Source organism: Agelaius phoeniceus, chromosome 1, assembly GCF_051311805.1.
Source record: "Agelaius phoeniceus isolate bAgePho1 chromosome 1, bAgePho1.hap1, whole genome shotgun sequence".
Classification (NCBI taxonomy): domain Eukaryota; kingdom Metazoa; phylum Chordata; class Aves; order Passeriformes; family Icteridae; genus Agelaius; species Agelaius phoeniceus.
This window is the reverse complement of record NC_135265.1, coordinates 128,471,079-128,497,210: the sequence shown is the minus strand read 5'-3', so window position 1 is coordinate 128,497,210 and position 26,132 is coordinate 128,471,079. Positions and strand designations below refer to the sequence as shown.

Here is a 26,132-nt window from a genome sequence, read left to right as displayed (position 1 = left end):
GGTGTATGTCTGATGTCAGTTACTTTGCTGGTACAGGCCTTCAGTCATAACAACTATTCTTCCAGAAAAATTTTCCTTTTATTTGTTTTAGAAGTTTATAATTTGGGTCTTAAAAATAAGTAATTTCATGCTTCAGGTGCAACAATATATTGAGACTTCTAATCCTCTGCTCAGAAAGGGAAATGAGCTATTATCAGACCTCGTGCACCCAACGTACACTCAAAGCCTATTCCTGCTAAGTTGTAACGAGAACTTCTCTGCTATCATTAGGTTTTGGCTTAAAACTTAGAATTCATTTGTTGCTGCTGAAGATGATTGACAATGTTAGAATGGATGGTAAATGTCTCACAAGAAATATTTTTTTGTGCAAAACTCAGCATTAGTTTACCCAGCTACCACATCTTTGATATGACAACACTGGCAATTCATATGAAAAGTAAAGACACAGTCTTTGCCTGTGTACTCACAGTAATTTTCCTGACCAAAGTTACTAATAACATTTTATCATCTGAGATAAGAAACTTTGAAGTCAGACTAGATGTATTTTCCATTCATAGTGATTATCATAAAATATTTTTATGCAGAAAAGGAAATCAGCCATTTCTACAACAAAGAAGTAAACTCACACTTCTTTAAGTACATTTGCCCTTTGCCACTGATTTTGTCTGAACCATGTTTCCTTAAAAACTTCAAATATAATTTTTCTTTGTCAAAAGCTGTCAAAAATATGCATATGAATACACAGGTATCAACAATGCACAATCCACCTAGTGGCTGATAACTGTTGCATCACATAATTATATCACTTGCTGTGAATTAAAGTTATTTAGGCAATGTCACCCTTCCTGATACTTAAAGTGATGAAGAAAGAAAAATACCAAAACAAAGCTCTTAATTTGTTTCTGTGCTTATATATATATATATATGTGTGTGTGTGTGTGTGTGTGTGTGTGTGCAGTATGCATGTAAAAGTATATAACTTGTTGCATGGATGAGGAAGTGTAAGGCATTCCCTTGGCTTCCAAATTAAAACAGCATTTTATGAACAAAGATCTGTGAAATAAAGGGATTGAATTAAGTGTGAACAATCTGGTAGAATGCATTGGCTCCAACATTGCTGGCAGATTGGTGCAAGCAGAAACAAACAAGCAGTTGGTTATGCTGACATTCTTTCTCTAATATGACTACTTTATCTGCCTGTTTGCTTTTGGCTGTGTAGTGCCCAGAGCACAGCAATGACTATCAGGACTATGTGTCCTCTGTAAGCACAAAAAAAAAAACAAAATCATTTTAACTTAATCACGTATTTAACATACTGGTTTGCACTACATTTCTAAAAAAGAATAGGCCTCTAAAGTTACTAGGTCACTACATGAAAAGCAAGTTCCTGCCTTTTTGCAGCTTTCATGAAACTTCAGAAGTGACATGTCAAGGTGACATTGTGGGTATTTCCCTCACCATATCTGTGTGGTATAAAATAACAATCAAGTTGCTAATATGTTGGGTCTGTCATCACCAGCTTCAAACCCACTGCCAGCAATAAGAAAGGTAACACAGTCCCTGTGTGACTGCAGATTGTGTAACCTCTGTGTATTCTTATACACCGCAAGGAATCTGCTAGAAAGATGTTATTACTACTTCCCTTTTTTCCCCTTTTTTTTTTTAAGAACATCATCAAGTCTTCTGTATCAAAAGAGTATCTTCTATGGACAGTCTTAGTTGAGATAATTTCTATACTAAAAGAAGGGACAGCTATACTACTAGTTCCATATACTGTGAATTTATTTTGGTAAGGTCTATTTAGTTGACAGATGTTTGCACAAATTTTCCTGAGCAAAGCAAGTAATTCTGGCTTTTGCAGAGTCTGATGCAACTTACTTTGAAGGGGAGCAGTCTGTGATGGTAGACCTAATTCATCTCAGTCTCCATAATGCCACGGATCTGGAGACAAGCCTAACAGCAGCATCAAGTATGAACCTAAAGAAAACAATTATATTAGTAAAGGCACCATGGGCTCAGCATCTGCAAAGCTTCCTCACTACTACTACAACAAAATTAAAAAAAAAAAAAACAAAACAAAAGTTAAAGAGCCTTACAATGGATACACTAAATCTTCAAAGTCTCATTTTATCTGTAAGCTGCAAGACAAGTTATCAATTGTTCTACCTGATCCTTTCCTTAGATGTTTTTTAGAAGTTGTCTTTGAACTTCCAGTTCTGTGTTTTTAAACAATACTTCTCATGGAGCCTTTCAGCCAAAACCACTTCTGGTCATTTTCAAACAATATTTGAAAATCCTCTGCTGGTTTTGGAGCTTAGAGCTTAATTTTCCTCTGTTCAGGGTAGATGGTGAGATATTAACTTCCAAAGTTAGTGTATCTACTGAACAAAGGTTCTTAACCTGGGATGTTCAAGTCACATATTCCTTCCAGCAGAACAGAACATTGGCTCTACCTGCTGCCCTTTCTCTCCCCATACCAAAAGTTTGACTCCAGCTGTTTTCCTTAGATGACAATGTGGTTCTGTCTACATTACTGAGAAATCTTGATCTGCTTTTGCAGTGTATTTTGTAAAGTCAAGTCAGAAGGCCTAACAAAATCTTTGACTAGCCATTGTGAGCTGTGGGCATGGATCCAGAAATGTTCCAAACTTCATTGGCTTTAGAACAAAGCTACAGGTGAAAAATGCAGTAAAATTCTGAAGTGTTTTTCAGCATCTTATGATGTAAATTGGCAAGTGCCTCAGTAAATAGTCAAAGCTATGCAATCATAAGCTACCAAATCATAAGATGAAACAGATTTTCCAAGCTATTGAGATCACTTTAAACTATTTATGTCATATAAAGTGAATTTGCAGAACACTATGATGCATAGGTTTAAAATTCAGAAACATGCTGTTATTTGAGTTCTCTAAGTTGTGAACAAGATAGTGCATTAGATAAACCAGTGGCCTAATCAAGCCTGGGAGCTTTTGTGTCAGTTTTTGTTGGGTCAAGAAATCTAGCATACAGAACAATAACCCTCTCTTTGCTTTAGTAGATCTTGGAAATGCATATTTATTATTCCCCTAAACCTATAGCTGGAAGAGTATTAATAGCTAGGATATGACTAAACTGATCTGTACAGCATAGCAGGGAGATGAGGTTTTAGGGATAAAAAATAAAAGCCCCCTGTTAATGTGAGAAAAACTATGGAACCCTTTACTGAAATCACAGAAGTCATTAAACTAGGCATTTTTACAAGTATTCCTACTTTTTTTCCCTCATAGTAATGCCAAACAGCACAGGTTATATTGCTGGCTTTGCTGAGAGTTCAACATCTGCTATGTTCCCACTAATGACTGTGGTAAAAGTCACACTTCAGGGTGTAAATTAATCACTGGCATTTAGAAACTGAGAGCGAATCAATAAAAACTTGTAGTACTGCCTTCCTTAACAAATTTCTTTCTAAATACACTTCAGCTATTTTGGCTGGTTATTATGAAAGTTTTTACTTAAAACTTGCAGCTTCTATTTATCCCAGACCTTGCCAGTGCCCTGAGTGCATTGCCCTCCCAGGGATGCAGCTAGAGGGTGAAGGTGTGAGTCCTGAGCCCAAGGCCAGCTTCTTTGCTGGCAGCAGGAGCTTGGAGCAGCTTCTTGTTCCTGCTCTGGTCCAGTCCCACTGCCAGGGCTTTCTGACTTGGCCTGGGTGCTGTCTGAGCCCTGCACACTGGCAGGGCTGGTCACTGTCTCCAGACCCGGTCCAACCCTAACGTGCTGCTCAGCACCCCGGTCCCTTCTGGCTGGTGTCTGGGTGACTGCCAGCCCTGCTGCCTCTCTGCACTCCCTCCTGGCTTACCTGGAGCAGCAGCCAGCCCTCACAGCACCCGGTGGTACTGGCTGCCTCCTTGGATCTGAAGAAGGTGACAATGCTATAGAAAGCCTCCATGGAAGTTACTGGAAGGCAGGAGCTCCATTACCGTTCTGGAACACATCCTGAAAAGCCTACAGTTTAATTTATTCTTACATTATTTTTAATAATTTAATTATTAACAGTTTGAAACACCTTAATTTTTCTGGCAAAAATGTCTAACATCAGGTAGTGAAAAGACTGTTCCTTGAGATAGTAGTTAATAATCCCACTTCAGCACACAGAAGTCCACTCACTGCACAGGACTCTGCTTTGTGGCACTGGGGAAACAGGGCTCACCTCTCCCTGAAAGAATCACAGAATCACAGAATTTCTAGGTTGGAAGAGACCTTCAAGATCATCGAGTCCAGCCCATGTTCTAACACCTCAACTAGATCATGGCACCAAGTGCCACATCCAGTCTTTTTTTAAACACATCAAGGGATGGTGACTCCACCACCTCCCTGGGTAGATGATTCCAGTATTTGACCACTCTTTCTGTGAAAAACTTCCTCCTTAATTCTAGCCTGTATCTCCCTTGGCACAGCTTGAGACTGTGTCCTCTTGTTCTGTCTGTTGTTGCCTGGAGAAAGAGACCAACCCCCAGCTCACCACAGTCACCCTTCAGGAAGCTGAAGAGAGTGATAAGGTCACCTCTGAGTCTCCTTTTCTCGAGGCTGAACAACCCCAGCTCCCTCAGTCATTCTTCATACGGCTTGTGTTCCAAGCCCCTGACCAGCCTCGTTGCTCTCCTTTGGACACGCTCAAGCATCTCAACGTCCCTCCTAAACTGAGGGCCCTGGAACTGGACACAGAACTGGACACAGAACTCAAGGTGTGGCCTCACCAGTGCCAAGTACAGGGGAAGAATGACCTCCCTGCTCCTGCTGGCCACACTATTCCTGATACTAGCCAGGATGCCCTTGGCCTTCTTGGCCACCTGGGCACACTGCTGGCTCATGTTCAGCTGACTGTCACCAGCACGCCCAGGTCCCTGAGCACTGTCCAGCCACACCGTCCCCAGCCTATAACGTTATGCATTATTATGCATTGCACACTGCACACCAGCTTGTGATTCAGTTTTATTCTCCGTATTTCTGGAAAACTATTCTATATGTGAGCCAAATGAAAATGTCTGGATCATGTCTCTGCTCATGCAGTTGTTTTCTGGAATTAGAACCACATCACCAAGAAATAGCTTTCTGAGGATGTCTCACACAACCAAAGGGAAACAGTATGGAAAGAAATTTCTAGTGAATGACAACAGCAAACCAACCTGGCATGCACCCAGTACAGACAGTGAAACGGAACTTCTAGTTCAGCTTCACAATTGCACTTGTTCCACCTTTTTGCCTATTTCTTCAGGCCAGAGACCCCTTTACAAGTTGTGTTACTTACCTACCTACAGTGCTCCACTCCATTGTGGTGACCTGGAATTCAGATCCTTCTGAGCAAAACCTTAGGCATTGTGATCACTGTAGAGATATGGACTCCTGTAGAGGGACACTGAGGCCAGTTCCAGATTCTAGGCTCCTGTATAACTATCTCTGCTGGCCTAAAGAATTCCACACTGAGAAGGACCACTTGGGCACTTAAAAATCTCCACATTCATGTTCCAAGTCAGGTTGCTAGGTTGCCAACAGAATGTGCAGGGAATCATATATGATAATCTTGTAGAAATTAGTTACTGAAAGCTCTGAAAAAGAGGGATGTGATTCAGACATAAGGAACTAGGTATCTTCAATACATTATATTTCCTAGTGAGGTTTCAGGGTTTTTAATTCTTCCATTTGTGACTGAAAGACCTGCACAGTACCAAGAAACAAAGTCATACATTTATCTTCCTTGTAAAAAAAGATCCTTAAAATAAGCAGAAAAGTAAATTACCATGTTACCTGCTATAGAATTCTGTGACTGAAATGTGGAAATTTTGAAAATATCTAGGGGAAAGAGTCAACAGCAAGAAAAGATGAGTGTTTCTTGTCTTTTAGCTGCTTGGTTCAAAAGCTACAGGACTCTAGCAGTGAGTAAAGTATAAGGAAGAAAAAAGAAACCTTTCCCTCTCATAAATATGATAAGGAAAAGATATGTACCTTTGCATTCAAAAGATATTTGCTTGTACATGCCTTATATGATATAGGATCTTTCTCATGCCTTATATGATATAGGATCTTTTTGTAGGATTATTTTTAAATATGATTTGCTTGGAGACAATGTGCTCAGCCCCTGGGTGGGAAATATGCTTCATTTAAGTCAACTGCAATCTGTACTGCTGATTAAAATACAAGTGCTGATGGCCTTCACAGGGAGTCTCATCCATCAAGCCTAACTTAAGAACTTGGTAGAGAAAATGATGGTAGGAGGAGGAGAAGGATGGTGGACAGTGTTCCGTGAAACATGGAACAACAACAGCAACAACAAAAAATCATGAATTCTCTGTTCTTAAAAGTTCTACCAGTGTGAAAAACTGGCTTGGAAAAGAGAATTTCAAACTGTTTGATGGTTGTACGTCCTGGGAATTCAAATGAACTTTGCCATCACTGCCAGTTTCATAAAAGAATGAAATCTCCAGCAAGGCACAGATGGTAATTCTGAATGAACAGATGATTATGCCAAGAGAATATTATGCTTGAAAACACATTTATTGATATATTGAGTAAAGCTGTTAGAAGGACATGGAAAACAGGACCTAGCTCTTTGTGGAACACCTGATTACAATAAGAAATTGGGGAGTGACTAAAGGCTATTTCATTAATTCTTCAGTTCTGCTTACTGAATTAATTGGAAAATTATCCGGAAATACTGATGATTAAAATGGTACTATGATTTATGAGATCCACAAAAAATGTGTAAACATCACCAATTAGATATTAAGCTGTATTTATCTAAACTGCAAAGAGATTATGGAGTAGGTTTTGTATTTCCGAAGAGAGGGGCCAAAATCTCCATTGACTCGGAGTCTAAATTAATTCCATTGAAGCAAAAAGAGTTATGCCCATTGATGTTTATGGATTCACAAGCCCAAACATATGCCCCTGGTTGTGCTGTAAGTTAATTGGTTTACAACTGTTAAACACATTGTCTCACTTAGAGTTATTTCCAATTACACCTGTGTCGTCCCCCAGCCATGGTGGGTTCCCTGACTTCAGTGGAATTGCTGTGACTGCAAACCAAGGCTCTGATACGATGATGCATCAGAATAGGAGTGCATAGTTTCTGCATTACTGGCTTTGAAAATGTTGATTTTATAATTCTTGTGACTATTATTAAGTGAAGGCTGGAAACAATAGATTTATATTCCAAGTCAGTTTTAAATCCAAAGTTGTACCCTTGAGGTCAATAGGCTCTTTCCTGTGACTTCAAGAAGGTTAATGTAAGGGAAGAAATCCATCACATGAGATTTTTCTCAAGGTGAAAAATACCCAGCAGAATGTCTTGCAGGGACACTTCAGAGGTGCAAGGCTGAGCTTTTTCCATACATTTTCTTAAGCATAAAAGGCAAGTCTCAAAGACAGATCACACTGGTGAAATAGTACAATCTCTGTAGCTTGAAGAAAACTATATTCATCACCAACATGGAAATAAAAAATAATACATATCACTCAGAAACATTTATCCCAATGACAGTGATGAAAATATATGAGGTATTACCTAACCCATTTAAAAACTATTCTTATTCAGTTACAACACAATGTATGAATTTAGGAATAACCAAAGGATTTGGATTAAATTGGGGTGGGGAGAAAAGGTGGGGGGGAGGAGGGGGCAGAAGCTAAAAAAAAGAGAGGAACATAGTCTTTAGGTTTCTTCTTCAATGTGAGACAAAAGTTTAGTAAAGGAGCAATTAGAAGGAAAAGAAGAGATTACAGGAATTCCTTCTTTCCATATGTTTTCCTGCTGCTGTAATTGAGGGGTTTGTGTCATTAAATGGAATCCATGGGTCAGATTATAAATCCATTTTTGCAGTGGTGCAGGTTGATTTCAATGCAAATAAAGTCATATTAGTGCAAGGCAGTGAAACATCATCCACAAAGCCATTTGTATGTGTGAAATGAATACATTAACTTCCCAGCAGATGGCTGTGAATTCTTCCAGACAGAGCCTGTCTTGGGCTTTCAAGAACCATTTATCAAAAGGAACACTGAATCATCTTCAGTTCTGAAGTAATCACTCCAGGGAAGCAAGTGCTAAATGGTTTAAAGATCAGAGACAAATGTACTGCGTTTTCAGTCAGCCCCGCGTGCACTGGCCACTGGTCTATGCATCCCATCAACAGGGGCTTCATAAGCACCCATTACTTGCAGCTTTCTGATGCCAGAGATATACACCTTGAGTATTTCTTTAGAAAAAAATCTTTGAACCAGTGGGGGAAAACATGTAAATTACATTTTGATTATCCAGAATGATTCAGTATCTCAATTTCTTATCATACTTCTGGATTCTGCCATTGTGAAGCGAGAGGTGACCAGCAGACATTTAGAAAAAAGGAGATCTGCATTAGGTAAACATGGAAAATATTTTCTAGATTTTTAAATCTAGGAATTTTTAAATAGGACACAGAAACCTATTTGGTAAAAGGGTTTTAGACTTCAGCTAAAGAGATCCTGTGTAATATTGATGGAATAACAGGATTAACATTTGTGCATTTAGGACACCTTCCACTGAACAGTGTCAGTTCAATGTGCAGACCCAACTTCACAAGGTTTCCCTTCGGTCCAGTGATGTAGCTAAACTTTACCCCAGTGGGCTACATATCTCCCACTCAAGCAGGATGAAGGCACACACAGCACCTCGAGAGGTGAGTGCTGAAACTCAGGGAACAAACAGTGATATTCTTACTGGGGAATTAGTTATGTTCTTACTGGCACGGAGTCATAACAGGATTTTCTAAGTGGCTGATGTAATGCTATGTCTTACTTCTTAGCCATCCCATAGCAAACACACTATGTGGGGAATGTATAATGAGCCATTAGAAAATTAGAAGCTGCAAATATCTGGAGGGCACTGGTCATGTTTATTGTCTGTCATTTAGGAAAAATGGGACAGCTGCTATAATAGAAAATGAAATGTCAGAATCTTTCAATCAATATATTCTACATTTAGGATGGGTATGCAAAGTCTGGAACAGACAAAAATGACAACTTCCTTTCCTAATCCTCATCAATCTCATCTACAGTGCTCTGTCACAGATTGCTTACATATTTGGTGAATACAGCAGACATCAAGCCAAAATGTGCTACAAATGTTGAAAGGGCAAGTGATGGCTGTAGTTTATTGTTCATGTGTGCAAATGTTCAATTATACTTTGTCAAGCGTAAATCTTGGAAAAGATTAGACAAAAATAATCTATGAATGGCATTACCAGAGAGGAGTGCAAATCCATATATTCAGAAACGTGCATTGCTCTACCAGATGGAAATGTCAGGACAGTCAGCATTCAGATAATTATGAAATTCCCAGTCCTTCCCAGGTTCTCCTTTACCTGTGTGCAGGTCCATGGCATCAGCTATTGACGAGAGTAGAATTAGTCCCCATATATTTGAAAACAAGGAAATGGAAATTCAGGGGAATTTTCCAATATCAGATAATAGCATAAATTTCCTTTTTAGGCATAGCTTACTCTTCGTGGTTTTTTAATTGGATTATTGTTGACAGAAAATGTTCATCAAGATTTGACTATAATGGTTCCAAACCCTAAAGAATGCATCAGGATTTGTATAGCCCCCACTGAAGGTCATATGACTGAATGTTCACATAGCCACTAGAAGACAATATCATAAGTAATTGGAAAATTCTGCCAGTCACAAGGAATAATACCTTAATGAAGCAACAAAAACATAGTTCAAGATGGGCAAAAAGACTAAGTTCATTTTCACACAGAGTTTTTAAGTACAATTGTTTTATGCAGAAAGCACTTAATGATTATCTGTTTAGCTATTTTAATGGAAAAATGTACAGAATCTAAGGCCAGATTTTTTTTAAATAAAAGTGCAAAAACCTTATTATTAATTTATTGGTCAGTCATTTCTCTCCACAAGTCTGGAGGAAAAAAGACAAACTTTCTTCATTTTACATAATATTATCAGAGAAATTGTAAGCACAAAAGTCTGATCCTTCATCTAAAGGAGTGAAAGGATACAGAACCACTCCATAGCAGAGAAAGAGCAAATGAAAACTTTGTCTCTTCACTTAGTGGAGAGGAAAACAAGTTTGTATCCCCTCATAAGCTTCTTCTTTCCAATCATGAAGCAAGAAGATTAAGTTTTCTTCCCATGTAGTTTCTGTTCTATAAGAGTGGAATATTTGTGAAAATGTGTCACAACACTTGGAGAAATTTTTTTAATTCTTTGCCTTTTCACCTTTTCACCCTTCCAAAAAAATGGTGTAGGAGACAAGAGGAGATTGGACAGCTGGATTATCAGGCCAAGCATTGGCTGCTCTCAGGTCCTACTTAGCTCATGTGGTGCTGATTGCACTTCTCCTAAGGGTGTCAGAAATTAGGAAGCTTTGTAGGACCAAGGTCTGCTTTATGTGGGAAACTCAGTAAGTCAAATAGATCTGGGTATTTTTGGCTGGAGTCTAGTTGACTAGGATAACATCCATGAGGTAAGAAACATAGCAATTAACACATTAGTACATTAGTCCCTCAGAAAATCAACACAGCTCAAATTAGGTGGCAACGACACTGATTACTGCCCTTGGATTGCCTATTTGTCTTCTTTCAACTGCTTATCAATCAAATGGACATCGATTTTTGAAATTCTGGTCTCTAAAACCAAATAATATTAAAAAAAAAAGCCTAGTCCAAAAATCCAAAGTAAAATCCCGGTTTCTGATTTCTCCTGAAGCAATAAAATAATGTATTAAAATGTTGCATAAAGTAAAACACCTTCAGAATTCAAATGCAGAAGATGAAAATTATATGTTTGGAGAGAATGAAGCTGTGACTGGCACTAGAATGAGACTGCCAGTATCTTTTCCATAAAACGAGGAAGATGGGTGATGCATATTGTTTGCTCAGTTTTAATGTCACCTAAGTATTAAAGTATTCATTTGGTATTAGAAATCTGTTAGGCAGTGGACTGGAGAGCTGGATTTGTAACTTCCCATGCATACTTCCTGAATGCTATCAGCAAGCCCCTTAATTTATCCTAAGCACTGGATTCCTTCTGTGCAAGGAATAGGTTACAAAAGGTTCTCAGATAACTTGGTGATTGTGGATTTTTTTTTTTTTTTTTTTTTTTTACCAAAAATGACATTTTATCTACACTGCATTGTGGAAATATATCAAATACTGTTCTTAAGAGATTAATGATATTCTGAATATGCTGCAAATATTTGTGATTAGGAAACTAACATCAACTAAGAAAAGAAAAATTGGAAAATATATAACACTAATATGTATTTCTCATGTAAAATTTGGGATCTTGTTTGGGATTAAATGACTAGAAAGGATAGTTTCCCTAATTTGTCTGCTAGGTCATGTCTTTTGGCATAACAAATAATAAAGCAATGTTAATGATTTGTGATGCTCATCCTCTACAAAGGATTATGTACTAGTGATTGAGGATGAAAATTGAAAAAAAAACCCACCAAAACAATAATTTTAGAAGGAGAAAAATCACTCCATAAACATATCTGGACACAAACATACATATGTACATAATAGAAACATTATTGGCAGGGTAACAGGCTGGAAATATCAGTAAACAGTTCTGGAAAGGAACAGTAAAATTTAGGTCCTGAAAAAAAAAAGTTCATATCTTAGCCTTGAACCTGTTGACCAGGTAGAAAAATTGTAATCCTTTCTTCAGTGGACTCAAAATATAACTACAGGTGCATAATCAAAGATAATCAACCACAAAACTTAGTTCTATAGGGACCTGCTCAGAAAGTTGTAGATTCTTAAACAGAAACAAAAAAAAAATTTCAGGACAGCAGTGCTGAAACAATTACCTCTTATTTTCATATTTTAAAACCACATTTCTAAAAAGATCATATGTTCAATTCTAATTTGTTTGAATAGTTAATCTTATTTGAAAATAGAACCTATTGAACTGTAATGGTTTTTATGTATACTGTACCTTGTTGGGTTGTGGTAATGGCTACATTACATTCTGCCTGGTATAAATGTTTCAGAGCTGACACCTTCTTAAGAAAATGAACTGGAGTGCTTTGGGTTTTTCTTTTTTTAGTGAATCACCAAATATGCTTTTTATCTATTGCAAACACAGAAGGGTTTATTAATACTTTTAACAGTTGGATGTATGTCACTGTATGACTTGACTTTCCCTTCTGAAAGGAGGCATTAGATGAAACATCTTGTCACTTACAAGTCCCGTCTTTTTGTTATGGAAATCCCCGAAAGAGAATAGAACCCACAATGCTGTTATTTGCAGCATTGCTTTTGAGAGTAAATCAGCATTTTAAAGGATCTGCTGCCCAGCAAGTCAGAGGATGGAGCTGTCATTCCTGCTTTCCTATTCAAATACATCTCTGTTTGGAATTGTCAGCTAATGATGAAATAATTTTACTGCGAAGTCATCCCACTGACACTGCCAAAATCACTTTTCATAGTTTTTGTAGGAAGCCTACTAAATGCAAAACTAGAAAAGGTTTTGTGAGGATGTCAGGAATGCCTGGCAAATCTGCAGGTGCTATTCAGTCTTATAGCTGTGAGGGGAAGGGTAGCAAGGAGGGCAGGAAAACCATTTTCTTGGAGTTTTATGGGTCTTGGAGCTCTTGGGTTACTGTCAGTATTTCTGCTGATACTGGGAACAGTCAAGTCACAAGCAACAAGCAGAAACTATGCACTTCATGTTGGAGAATATAGAAAGTTTGTTTCAGGGACAAAGCTTCTAATAAAATTCTATCTACCTATCTAGATTTCAGGAATTGAAATTTCAGTCCTGAAATTCCAGGGGTGGGCTGGGCCCTAACAGAGAGAAAGGAAGAAGAAGGTTTCAGCTTTCTGAGTACAGTAAGGCAAATATAGTTAATGGTTCATTTGCAGTAAAAATAATGGTCCCATTGTTCACCCTGGAGAAGACACGGTGGAGATCTTAGAGCACTTTCCAGTACCTACAGAGGGCCTCAAGAGAGCTGGAGAGGCACTTTATCCAAGAGTTTGTAGTGACAGGGCAAGAGGTACTGGCTTTAAACTGAATGTGGGTAGGTTAAATTGGATATTAAGAAGAAATTCTTGACTGACTGTGAGTGTAACAAGGCACAGGAACAGGTTGCCCAGAGAGGTTGTGAATGCCTCACCCCTGGAAGTGTTCAAGACCAGGTTGGTGGATGAGGCTCTGAACAACCTGGTCTAGTGGTAGGTGTCTCTGCCCATAGCAGGGGGTTTGGAACTGGATGATCTTTAAAGTGCCTTCCAACCCAAATTATTCTATGATTCCATCCCAGAGTATGCAACTGGGAAATCATAAAGCATGTTGGGGATACAGAATAATTTCCACAGCTACAAATAAGATGATGTGTGAAAATACAGATTTTAAGATTTGAGGAGTGCAGGTTCCAGGACTGAAGACATGCCTTAGTGCTGATCCTGAAGCTTAACAACAAGACCATAAATATTGAAGAGTAAAAGAAATCTCACTGGATTTTGCTTTGTGGAATGTTGTTAATCAACTGTAGAATAAGTTTGATGTTTTTAAAAATAAATCCTGAGCTACTTCTCAGAAATGCCAGTATCTCAGTTCTGGGCAAAAATTTGTAATTGGGCGATAAAATTAAAATTTAAACAGACAGCTAATGACAACAAAATCTAGAACTGTTTAGTGCAGACTTGTGCTCATTAACATTTCCTGAAATGTTTATGCAGTCTTAAAAAGTGATGAATCAAGTCTTGAAGTGACCTGGAGAAGTAAGCTGACACTGACACATATGGATTGGTTGCTCTGTCTTCAAACAAATCTTTCATTGTTTTTACTCTATGTTAAAAATGGAAGGCTATATGGAGCTATGATTCTGACTCATTGGTAAATTATGTCATTTTGAAATAGGAAAAACACTACTCCAATGATAATGACAGCAAAACTAAAGTAAATAAAAGAAAGGACTGACTAAAACTTCAGAAAAGTTATTAAAACACAATATAGTCCTTCTTAAAGCAAAACCAGAAATAAATTGACCACTGTGCCTTTGTTTATTTTTCCTTATATGACAAAATACAGATCTTTGGAAGATTACTAACTTTTCTTCATTGCTTTTCTGTTCAATTTGTTAAGTAAAGTATTTTATATTTTTCTATTTTTCTTCCTTGGGCAGTATTTGTTACTGTGCCATATAATCAGCTGCATATGAGCAATTTTCATTATTGAAAACTGTGATCAACTCAGTGCACTGAAATTAACTATATGGGAAAAAATACTGAAACTCCCAAGCCAGTGATTTCTGTGTCTGTGATCTCCACTGAATGACCAGATATTACTTAAAAGAAGTAAATAAAAAGATCAGACATAGCAGTTCTGTGAACTCATGACAGATCCTCACTAAGACTTGTGGCTGGCTCAAGGGCATTCTTACTAATTAGTCTGATGAGGATTTTAGTATTCTTTGTGCTTTTCTTGAAGATGAGAGGCATTAATCATCAAGCCAGATGACCTTTGCTAAAGAGGTACTATGACTAATGCACATTTCAAACCAAAAAAGATAAAGAAAGATGACAATTACTATCTAAAGACAAAAGAGGAAAATTAAATTTGGATGTGAAGCAGGCCAGATCTACTCAAATACTACCAGCTTGAATTTTTAAAATAATTTTAAGCATTAGTTGACTCCCCTTGAGGTCCAAGTGCATAAGTAAACATGAAAGAACTGGAGGTGATATCTTGATCTCTTTTAATTCAGGGTTTCAGTCCAAACATTTTTCCAGATCCTAAATGATGATCAGTAGTTATTAACAATGCTGTTATTCTTTCCTCTAAAGACTGTAAATATTTGCAATTACTGTAAAGCAAAGATGTTATTTGACTAATGTGAAGCTTTCCACATTGGTTTACGTCATTTATTTGAACTGAAGAAAATAGACCTGGGAGAAACTGTGGAAAGATATTCAATCCATCTTTGAACTCCACTTATACCTTGTCTGGGATACTTGCCAGATCTACCCAAATAATTGCTGATATTGACATTTTGTACTGTTTACATGAACTAAAAAACTGAAAAAAACCCTTCAAGTTTTTTAATTTAAGAACTGTGAGTATTTCTAGTCCCATCTCTTTACATGATAAGTTGCACTTAATTGTATCTTTAACCAAAATCAGTAATAAGGGAAGTTGTGTAGGCAAATGTGCTTATACACCTTAATGCAGCTACTGGAAATAGAGGATTTCCAGATCAAGGCAGTCAAGACCCTGCAAAGATGAAGAGTGGAATAATTAAAGATAAATGTCTCATAAATACTTCAAAATATTTATTTTGGAAATTTCAGGGAGGGACATGGGGCTTGGTGTTGGTTGCAACAAGTAGGGAAACTAACTTCATTGAACAGCATAATGATAGAAAAATATCCATGCCTCTAGTGAGTTGGGTTTATCACTTTATACATCATTTAAAACACACTGAAATGAGGCTATTAGATCAGAATATACTCTTAAAACAGGATGGAAAATAAGTTAGTCAGTACACTTTGAAGATTTGTGAATTCCTTCAGTGTTCCTGCCTTGGCTTACTGGGTATGACTCGGTTGTCCAGGCAAAAGTGTGTATTGTCATTTGAGATGCCACAGATATCTCTCCTCTCTGCCTTTTATGTCTTCTTCAGGGTAATGGTCTGCTGTACCAGCTCCAGTGCAATTTCTGCCAGCCCCATGTAGATATCTTGGAAAGCCTGCAGCATGGCTGCAGATTGAATCTCACCAGCTGCGTTCAGTAGTAGCTGTAAACCACAATTCATGCTACAAGAGTGACAAAATGTCCAGAGGCTGCCACTGGGAGAGAGTGGTGAGAGAGCAATTAAGCCCTTTTGCAGGGTAGGAGACATGGAGATGTCTCACATCTGCCTTGGATCTTGTCAAAATTCTGGCAGCTGGGGAGCACACTTTTATTAGTGTGCTATGAGCAGTCCCCAGCATTAATGAATCAGTGAATTATTCAGCTTCAAAAATATTACAAATCCAGGCCAGAGTTTGCCAGTGCATGTGGTACTGCCTAGAAAGACAGAGGCTAATCAAAGCTGAAGTTTTATGGACTCTTTGATCATGAACGTGAGAAGAGAGGGAAAAGTCAACATTCCTATGAAATCTTTGAATCTGAATACCAAAGGTGGCCACCCCCTCTGCAGATTTGAAAGGTGTATTACAATTGTTTTGCTAGAGGGCTACTTCAATTAATATTCTGTTTCACTGGAGATGGCTGAGTAAGGCCTTTGATCCTAAAATATCATAACTAATGTACCCTTTTCAAGTGCTAAGCTTTATTCAAGGAAAAAAAAAGGGAAAAATAAACACACTGAGGACAGACATAGCTATCAGGTGCAGATTCATAGTTTACTGACTATCTTTAATATAAAAATTCCCTACGGTTTATGGCCAAAGTTGAAAATATTTCTCATCACTGCAGTGGTAATAGAACAAAGTGCCACAGAACATAGATCCTAATGTCTGCTGAGCCATATTCTAGCAAAGTGACCCACACACTTAGGCAAATGTGCTCAGATCTGTGTGATCCAGATCATGGACCTGAAATCACACCCTGGATAAGTACAGAAAGCCAAATATTTAGGACACTAAACTAGGTAACAGTCTCAAATAGGCGGATTTTTCTCTTATGTTTATTTATTGCAACCCACCACCAATATTTGCACCCTCTAAAAGAGGTCTTAACTAATAAGATACAGCCCCTCACTTTCTCTCCTTTATCCCTATCTTCTGTCCTGCCCCTGGTGTAATAAGTAATTTTCTATACAAAATAGTGCAGGTTGAATAGGTACAAAAGAAGATGGTCCTCCTTAGCACAACCAATTCTCTTGGGCTATGGGGAACAGAGGCTCAAATGCTGTCTCTGAAAGTGATATAATTGTAGCTAAACTTATCACCAGGAGATATATGTGATTGGGCATTAATGAAATTTAACATAGAGAATGTCTTGTTTGAGGAAGTTTCAACTCAAATTTCAACTTAAACCATGACTCTAAGGTGATGTTATGTGCAGTAACATTTTGACAGCCTGAATTTCAGTTAACATACAAATGAAAAAAAAGTAAATGAAGTGCTGCAGTACAGGATGTCTGAGTTACATGAGGGATGGGTAAGAACAGCATAAGATTCAGAATAAGCCAAAAGAAGAGATGTTGAGAATTCTGAACAAATTATATCATTTAGGGTGTGTGTAAAGTAAAGTGATGCTTACTGACTTGCAAAAATCTTTAATGAATATAGAACATATTAGTAAGAATATATCCCGAAACTAAAAAAAATGTGGATTTTTAGGATGGGATTATCAACAAAAAGTAACTGTTTTTGAACCAAGCTGTTTCAAAAGATTGTGTCATCCTGAGCCTATAATTCATAATGATAGACAGTGAATGCACAATTTACAAGGAGATATCATAAAAAATATGTCAAGTCTAAATGAAGCTTTATGCATGCTCAGAAATACCTTGAGTGTTAGAACATTTTGAGTAAGCTCAGCTGCTAGAGCAATATTGCTCCAATCAGTGCTGTGCCATCCCACTGCACACCATAGCAACACTTAGGATAAGTTATACAAATGCAAAAGGAATGCAGAAAGAGAGCTGAAAGTTCCTAATTCATAAAACAAGTGTAATTTAAGAAACAAGGTTTTGTTTGGGATATAGAATGATCCCTACAGAGGAAAGACCATTTCCCTGTTGGCATGCTCCAAGCTCTGTTTGCAAATAGATAATAACTGGAGTACTTTCAGTTCAGTCCTGAAGACTTGAAGACTGTCATTTCAGAAGGCTTTTGGGAGTAACCTTTTCTCACTTTGATCCCTCTGAATCCCTTCTATCCTTTTCTATTTGATCTGTCTTAGGCCTATATTTTTTTTAATAAGTGCTTAGGAACACATGAAGAGATGAATCACTTACAAGTACAACTTTCAGTCAATACTCAGTAGGTAACTATGCTGGTTTCATAATGCTTCCTCAATGGAAGTGATCTAATCCAGCTCTAAAATGGAAAAGCCATTTCTTTCTGAGCCATGAGCTATCTGATAATGAAAGAAGGGCAAAGAAATAGAGATTTATGCATGAACAAGAAATCCATCCTCAGAAATAATTGTCATCCAATTTTATGTCTTGAGTAATTTCAGTGATCACATATCAGCACTTTCATTAGCACAACTGTTAGCACAAGGCAGTAACAAAATATTATAACTATTCTACTGTTTGAAAATGGGTTTGGTCCCGTGGACATCAATGGTAAGGTTTCACTTTTGCACAAGCTAATTCAGGTTGTTAAACAGCCATGAGCAAGGTGTTTGCATTGGATTTATCTAACTTTATTTGCACATCTCTGTTTCTAGTGCACTGTGGGACTGGATGCATCTCCAGAGTGTGCTTCATTTCATTCTGAGCTTATGGCTAAAAGAGGTGGCAGGAATCACCCTCTATCCCCTGACTATAGTGAAGCCTCAATCACAGCCTTGACTTGCTGCCTAACTTTTAGATTACTAAAGATGAATGATTTCTGTAGAATACAAATCCAATTGCAACAGCATCCCAGCCATGTCATTGTAACATTCATTTCTTCACACAGCACATGCTGGTTTTAGCTAGCATAATGTCAGTTTTCTTCATAGTAGCTGACATGGGCCTGTGGTTTGGATTTGTGCAGGAAACTGTATTGATAATTCAGGGATGTTTTTTTCATTGCTGAACAGTGCTTGCTTAGAGTCAAGACTATTTCTTCTCCTCACCCCATTCCCACAGCAAGGTGGGAATATCCCACCAGAGGGATATCCCAGATCATATGGCATCAGGCTCAGCATATAAATCTGGGGAAGAAGGAAGGGAGGATGTGCAAAGTACTGTTGTTTTTCTTCCCAAAACACCGTTAAATGGGATGGAACCTTTATTTTCTTGGGATGTTTGAACACCTGCCAGGCCATGGGAAGCAGTGAACGCACACCTTGTTTTGCTTTGCTTATATGCAGTTTTTGCTTTACTTAATAAACTTTATCTCAACCCATGAGTTTTCTCACCTTTGCCCTTTCAGTTCTCTCCTACCAGGGAAGAATCAGCAAGCAGCTATGTGGGGCTGAGTTGCCAGGTGGGGTAAACCACTACACAGTCAAAGGCACAGATGAGCAATTTTCATATTCTCTTTGGTTTATTCAAGTTAAAAGAGACTAACAGAGATTATTTGATGTGGCAGAGAGAAAAAGTCTGTATTAGAAAAGCAACCAACAGTAAGACAAATGTATTGTATTATGTATTTTTTTGCTTACTAAGAGGAAGATCTTCAGCTCATCCATTGATTGGCTCCTAGTGGTAACAATTATATTAACAGTATTTCTGATGATATGTAGTGTAGAGAGTTATGTCAGTACATCTCACTGGTAAAGTACATCATTACACTTGGTAAAACTCTGTAGACAGGGAGAAGTTTGGTAATAAGTCAAGTTAGTAACTTTACATCAGTAGCATATCTCTAATTAACCACTGAATGACTTCCAAGTTCTGCAGATGGAGTCAACACTAAAGGGATCTCTCCATCTCCCATCGTTTATTTTATTACCAGGGAGAGGTAGCATAATGTAACTCGACAGTTGTGATAAAGGCCAAAGTAAAAGAGAACCTAAGAAGGGATATTGGAGGTTTGGTTGGGATAGAAGAGTTGATCAATTTGTCTGTCAGACACATGCCAAAGTAAAGTGCTGTGATCAAGAGGTGATATATGAGGGACTTATGTCACAGATTTATGGATTCAAGTATAAATCTTTGAAATACAATCATAAATGCTTTATATATCTCTGGGGCAAATATTTTCTTAGCTCTGAAATGAATATCAATTAAAGCACATGAAGAGGGAATGGGAAAGGGAGTGGTTCATCATAGAGGTGTAAGTTGGTGGAGGATCTAATGACAGGATTATCACACTGTGCTTTGCTTTCTCCATCAAACCCTAAGAGGACAAAGCCAAGCCCAAAATCTAAGCACAGACAATGGAGCTTCTGCAAGAGTAGCAGCATCAAAAGCAAGTGGAGCTTTTTTAAATGTGTGTTGTAGCTGGTTAAGCAGGTAACTAAGATTTTACAGTCTGTATCCAGAGAAGTGGGTCTGATATCTTCATTGTGAATGTCCCATACCAGGATGTTGTTCAAGATCATGCTGGATGGGGCTTTGTGCCACCTGGTCTAGTGGAAGGTGTCCTTGGCCACTGCAGGGGGGCTGTGAATAGATGATCTTTAATGGTCCCTTCCAACCATTCTGTGGTTCCATGATTATGGCCCTGTTGGGGGTTTTAAGTTGTTTTGGATGGTCAATAATTGAAAAATCCATGTCCCTTAGTCAGGAAAGGTAGGAAGAAAGGAAGGTGGAATCATTGTGTGGACTATTTTCTTCACATTTTAAGGTATTTTTAATTAATACATATATTTATCAAGTACAGCATTCATTTTCATATTTTTATAAATGGAAATACTTTGTAATTTCTTCTTCAAGCATATCACTACAATGAAGAGGAAGATTATGTTAGAAGCTGTCCTAGCCATAGAACCTACTGAAAGGAATGTACATCTCCTACCAATCCAGAAATATCTGGATGTGCCAAAAGAGAGAAACAGTGTAACACCAAGAGAATTAAAATTAGCTTACTGCTAATAAAATTAGCTTACCTTGCTGGTAATAATTAGTGATTTTCTTGTTCTGAAGTCAACTCATCAATATGAGATGGGAAAAAAATGGCTACATGACAGTGAAAGTAAATAGTGTTTTCTTCAACAGGAGTATTTTTGATCTGTAAAACACATGGTCTCATCACTAGATGTACTCAACATCAGCCACAACTACTTTCCAATCCATGCTCCCATAACACACACAAATGTTAGTACTGATACTTCCTTAAAACTACCATTGCTTATTTTTCCTCTCAGTAAACATCATTTTTTGATGTAACTTTATATTAAAAAAACCACTTTAGGGCCTATGCTCAATATTCTAAAAAATTATCTGTAAATATTTTGGTTTTGGAACAGCACAAGAGTAACTTAAAGGCTCTGAAGTATAACACTCTTTACCCAAGTCCCTAGGGATAAAAATGATCAAAATCAAGTTCTGTTTTTTAAAGTGTGCATTCTGCTTTTGATGTGATCTACAGAGAAAGCAGGCTTTTAGAAATGATGCAAGCTGACAATTGATGTCTAGCTTATTGACATTTAGAAGGGTAATTGTTTGCTGGCAGCTTGTCCAGAAGAAGTTTCCAAAGCCTCAGTGTGCACATCACCCAAAGCTCTCACTGAAGGCCAATCTTCAAATGTCACTGTAGAACATAAACAGATAAAAGGTTATCCTAATTAAAGCTGTGATGACATAGTTCAAGACTATTAAAAAGAGGAAAAGAATTATTAAAAAAGTAGTCTAAATAAAATCTTTAGTAAGAGAGGGGGCTTTTGTTGCTGGTTTGTTAGGTTGGGTTTTTTTAAATTTACAAACAAAATATTTAAGAGATACTATATATAAAATATATTTTTTATCAAGTACATTCATTTTAAATTGTATTAATTCTCATTTTAAATAGCTTTTTCTAAGCTTTTAGAAAAGGATTTTTCTTTTTGTAAAATTTTTACAGGTCTTGCAGGAATAACTGAGATCATGGGGAGCACCAGAAGAGGCCACATGAAAGGTCATGTGGAAGATTAAAACAGTGCCAAGAGGAGTACTGGCAGCCTCTCTTCTTATTCCTGCTGTGTTGAATTCCCGTTTGGTGAGAAATAAAATCTTACTACTGTGTACAAGGACACATCTGCCTTATCATTGCCATCTTGTCACAAATACTACTCCCTTTTTCAGCCCCCAGGAACTGTGTGAAAGAAATTGTTGTGTTATGATATGAGGGTACTGTATATGAGTTCTGCCAACTTGAAAATTCAACATATATCTAATGACTTAAAGAAGCACGGCCTGAACAATAAGAAGCACTGGGGAAGATCCATTGTTAGTGAATCCACCATTTCCTGAAGTTCCCCACTATGGACAGCAATATTTGGCTGCTTTTCGCTTTATGTCTGAGCAACTCTGCAGAAAGGAGTTAGGGAACATCCTGTATGGACCTATTGATTTTTTTAAAAAATCTTGCATTTTTAAAACAAGTCTTATGCAGAGCTATGAGAATCACTATAAATTCTGTACATTTTTTCATGGCAGTCTCTCCTCTTCCCCCTCACTGCTACCCAGTGACTTTCTGTATGTCTCATTACACATTGTTGCACTTCCACCAAAGGGCTGCTATTGCATGAACTGAAGGTTTGGGGATTTTGTTGTCATATAATTGGCATACTGGTGTTAGCCCTGAACAAGCCATAGGAGAAATTAAGAAGTTCACAGGATAATGCCTAGCAACTCAAAAAGGGAACAAAGATGACAACACTCACTACACCAAATTTTCACATGAAGGTAGTTGCTGTCAATCCCTCAGCATGACTGACTGGTGTAGCACCCACATTTAGAAGAATTAGAAATGTAAATGTAAGTTGCTTTCCTTTCATATACCATGATTAGATGAAAAATTGTAATTAAAATACCAGGCAGGTCAGCAGTGCATAGACTAATTAATTCCTCATCACTACGACCTCACCATGTGGTGACTCAACAAGAACTCTTTCTGCACTACAGCCATTTCCCCCAAGGACAGTGCAAGCACAGAACATTGCTCTGTGTTGAGTTAGAGAACAGGATGCAAATACATGTACAGTTTCTGCTGGTATTTTAGCTCTTGAACACATTCCTCAGTGTATACCCTTGAACAGAATGGAAAAGTTACTTCAAAGGAGCAGAAGATGAAAAAATAATTTTTGAAGTGACCTGAACTTAGGCTTCAAAATCTACATGCTCCATCTTTGAGCTCTAGTTGCATTCTGAAGAGTGTGCTGTTAGGGACAGACATAGTGCCAGTTCCCAATCTTTAATTAATTATTTTAAACATATCCAGTGTAGGACAAACTGCCCTTCCCATTCTCAGCATATGATACTGTGAGCAAATATGTCAATACCTTCTTTCCCTGACCCCATCTCTCTGCATCCTGTCAAGACTTCCTCCTCCAGAATTGTCATCCATGTCCTGCCCCATGCATTTTCCCATTCTGTTCCCCCAGATGTGATTGAGATCTCCCACAGCTTTACCTCTTCTCCACAGAAGAATGCTGCAATGCTTTCTTCTTGCACTCCACAAACCCTACCAAAGTGCCACAAACCCTGCCTAGAGTGCCCTGACCCTGTAGGCTGCTGATTACAGAGGTGCCTTGTGCCTCTTCAGCCTGCTGCTCTCTGAACCTGGTACTGCTGCTCTGTCTCTTCCCTTTGGAAAACCTTCATCTCTTGGTTACCCACCTGCAGCATCAAGGCAAAGAGGGCTCAGCAGCAGCAAGAGCACAGTGCCACTCTGGGGGGCCACCCCAAAACCCCAAAACAAAGTTCTCTCAGTCTTCCTAAAAAGTATATATTCACCTTCTTCATCTATGAGGTTAATCCATGGCATTAAGTAAGCATGAATATTACATATTTGTAGCCATCTTGCTTTGCAGGTGAAAACTGAACTGAAAACTGATTTCAGAACTTTGTCTTCCTGCTGAAAACTCTTCATCCTCTCTCTCAAAATGCAGACTTGCTTCAGATCTGTCAGCTATGTTTTTATGGACCTTTCTGTATCCTGTTTTGGCTCTAGGATTCACAACTCTTTTTTGCCAAATATAGGTCTGCTGCCTACACAGCAAGAAAACATTTGGAGATGTGACATAAGAGTCAAGACAGGAAGGTGTTTAAAAAGACTATGAAATTATGAAGAGAAAATATGGCCAACAAGACCTGTTCATGTAAACTAGTGTATTGATTTGTGTTGGATTAGACAGCCCACAATGAAGGTAAATTGCTCATCTACTAGCTTTTATTTCCATGTAAAGATAGTGTGAGTATAGCAGGAGGAATCCTGTGCTATCAGGTAAGCAGCCAATCTCACAATAAATGTAAGACAGCATTCCTGCACGTCTTATTTAGAAAAAAAGAGAAGAGGTAGTGAGCTTATGTCAGTGATAAGTGTAGAAATGAGTGCAAAGCAGGTTTGTAGCATGGTTTCTCTGCAGATTTTGCCATGAGTCTGAATTAAAGCAGAGCATTACCATTGCCACAGTTTTAACTGGGTTTTGTGAGTGTATGTGTGTGTGTGTGTGTGTGTGTGTAGTTTCTTCTCAGAAGCTGGTCTAAAAATATTTACAACTGCTTCTGAAGAATGAATCAATTATTCATGGAATTCAGACTTTCATAAATTGTAATAACAGTTTAGGGACTGACTCCAAACCTGTTGAAAGCGGTTACTAGTTTCCATCTAGTATCAAAAGAATCTGGATAAGCATAGAAAGATCCTCTTGAAAATATATATTGCTATTGGTTTTATTAAACACTTCAGAAGAGGTAAAATCCTTCCCTTAATCCCCTACTAAACTGAAGTGAAAACTATTTCATACATTACATGGAAATTTATTGACTTTACAGAAAGGCAGAAAGGTGCCTTTCAAAAAGCCACACTTTTGCATGCCATTTCTCCTGTCAGATCAGGATAGGAAGAGGATGAGGGAGATCTGCAGTGCTATTAAAAAGCTAGGTATAAAAGAGATCAGTGAAATGGCAGAATAATTAATATGACCATTATCTGTACTTAATTTGGCTAGCCTAACACCTTAATTAATAATTCAAATTAATTTCTTCTTCAGTGATATTTCTCAGGAAATATTTATTCTGCACATGCTAAAATCTGCCACCTACACAACTTCAGCAAAACCAATATCGTGAATAAAAATATTCCATTCTCTCATAGAGGGTTAGCAACAGAGGCTGTTATTAAGCTTGCCTGGCACTTTGCATTATAAGACTCTGCTTCCAATTACTTATAACTGTGTTAGACTCTCATTCTCATGGTTGCCTGCCAGGTGCTACTTCAAGATGACATTTGGAAAGTTTCATTCAAAACAGTCAATTATGAAATTAAGACAGGGAAAGAAGATTTCCTTCACTGAAAGTTTCACAGGAATATTGTTCTAGGAACAATTGTTCTTTTAAATTAAGACTTCAGTTAGCAGAAAGTCTTTCAGTACTTGAGCAGATTTGCATAGAAAGTTGATGGAGTCAGTCTGACACTACTGGTCACGTACTTCAGCAGTGAGAAGCCATTTCTTAAAACAATCTTTAGACTGTCAGATCAGAGATTGTGTGGTCTGCCATAAGATTTTTATTACAATGGGGTACTTTTTGTCCACAGAGATCACATTCCCTGAGATTTATACTGCTTTCATTTTACAATTAGGTGCCTTTCTGTGCACAGGTGAAATGGGAGCAGTCCAGATGAACTGACTGGGCAATAGCTCTTGCTAAATTCAACCCTGGGTGTTTGGTTTTCAGATGTGTCCCTTTCCTCAGGGTCACTGCAGGGTTCTGGCCCAACATTTGTAGTTGAGAAATACAAAAACATTGCTAAGCAAACCAAATTACCTCATAAACAGTTGTATATGACCCTGATCAGCAGGAAAAAATTGTGGCATGTTTTCATATGCACACACTGCAAATGCTCAGACACCCTGCATGCCTCCGCCCACACTGGCCTTTTGGAGTAAGTAACCATGCCCTCATGGCCAATTTAGAACAATGCATAAGCACACAGAAAGAGAAAAACCTGTGGGAATCATCCTTATCTGGATACCAGGCATTTTCATAGGTATGTACATCTTCCCCTACCAACCCTCAAAATCAGGACTGTGCTTACAGGCCCAACTCTGGCTGTGCTCTGCTCCTGTCTTGGCCTTTCCAGCCCTGAGGTTTCACTTTTCTCTCCATGTGTCCTGGGCAGTGCAAAACTCCCCCTGTGGTCAAGGCTGGCAGGCTGGGCAGCTGCGAGGGAGGACCACGTGGGGAGGAGGGAAGAGCAAGGAAGGCTTGTCACTGGATTCACACTGAGGACATCTGCTTTGTCCCCTTCCTAATCACCAGGATCTGGCAAGGATCTTTGCCTCCCCCTCTCACAGCCACAGCATAATGACCCACACTCTGTAACATCTTCTCCATT

At 38.2% G+C, this 26,132-nt stretch overlaps 1 protein-coding gene across 6 annotated transcripts in view; it reads left to right on the top strand.

Moving 5' to 3' along the window:
• The window catches only part of OXR1 (oxidation resistance 1), a 355,773-nt gene that overhangs the window by 34,830 nt on the left and 294,811 nt on the right, over positions 1 to 26,132 (top strand). For 4 of the 6 annotated variants that reach the window (XM_077186970.1, XM_077186984.1, XM_077186998.1 and 1 more), the window contains exon 4: positions 21,654 to 21,788. The exons of the other annotated variants lie outside the window; for them this stretch is intronic. In XM_077186970.1, coding sequence (XP_077043085.1) covers positions 21,711 to 21,788 — 78 coding nt within the window. In that variant the 5' untranslated portion in view covers positions 21,654 to 21,710. The remainder of the gene's footprint in view (positions 1 to 21,653; positions 21,789 to 26,132) is intronic. 6 annotated transcript variants of the gene reach the window in all.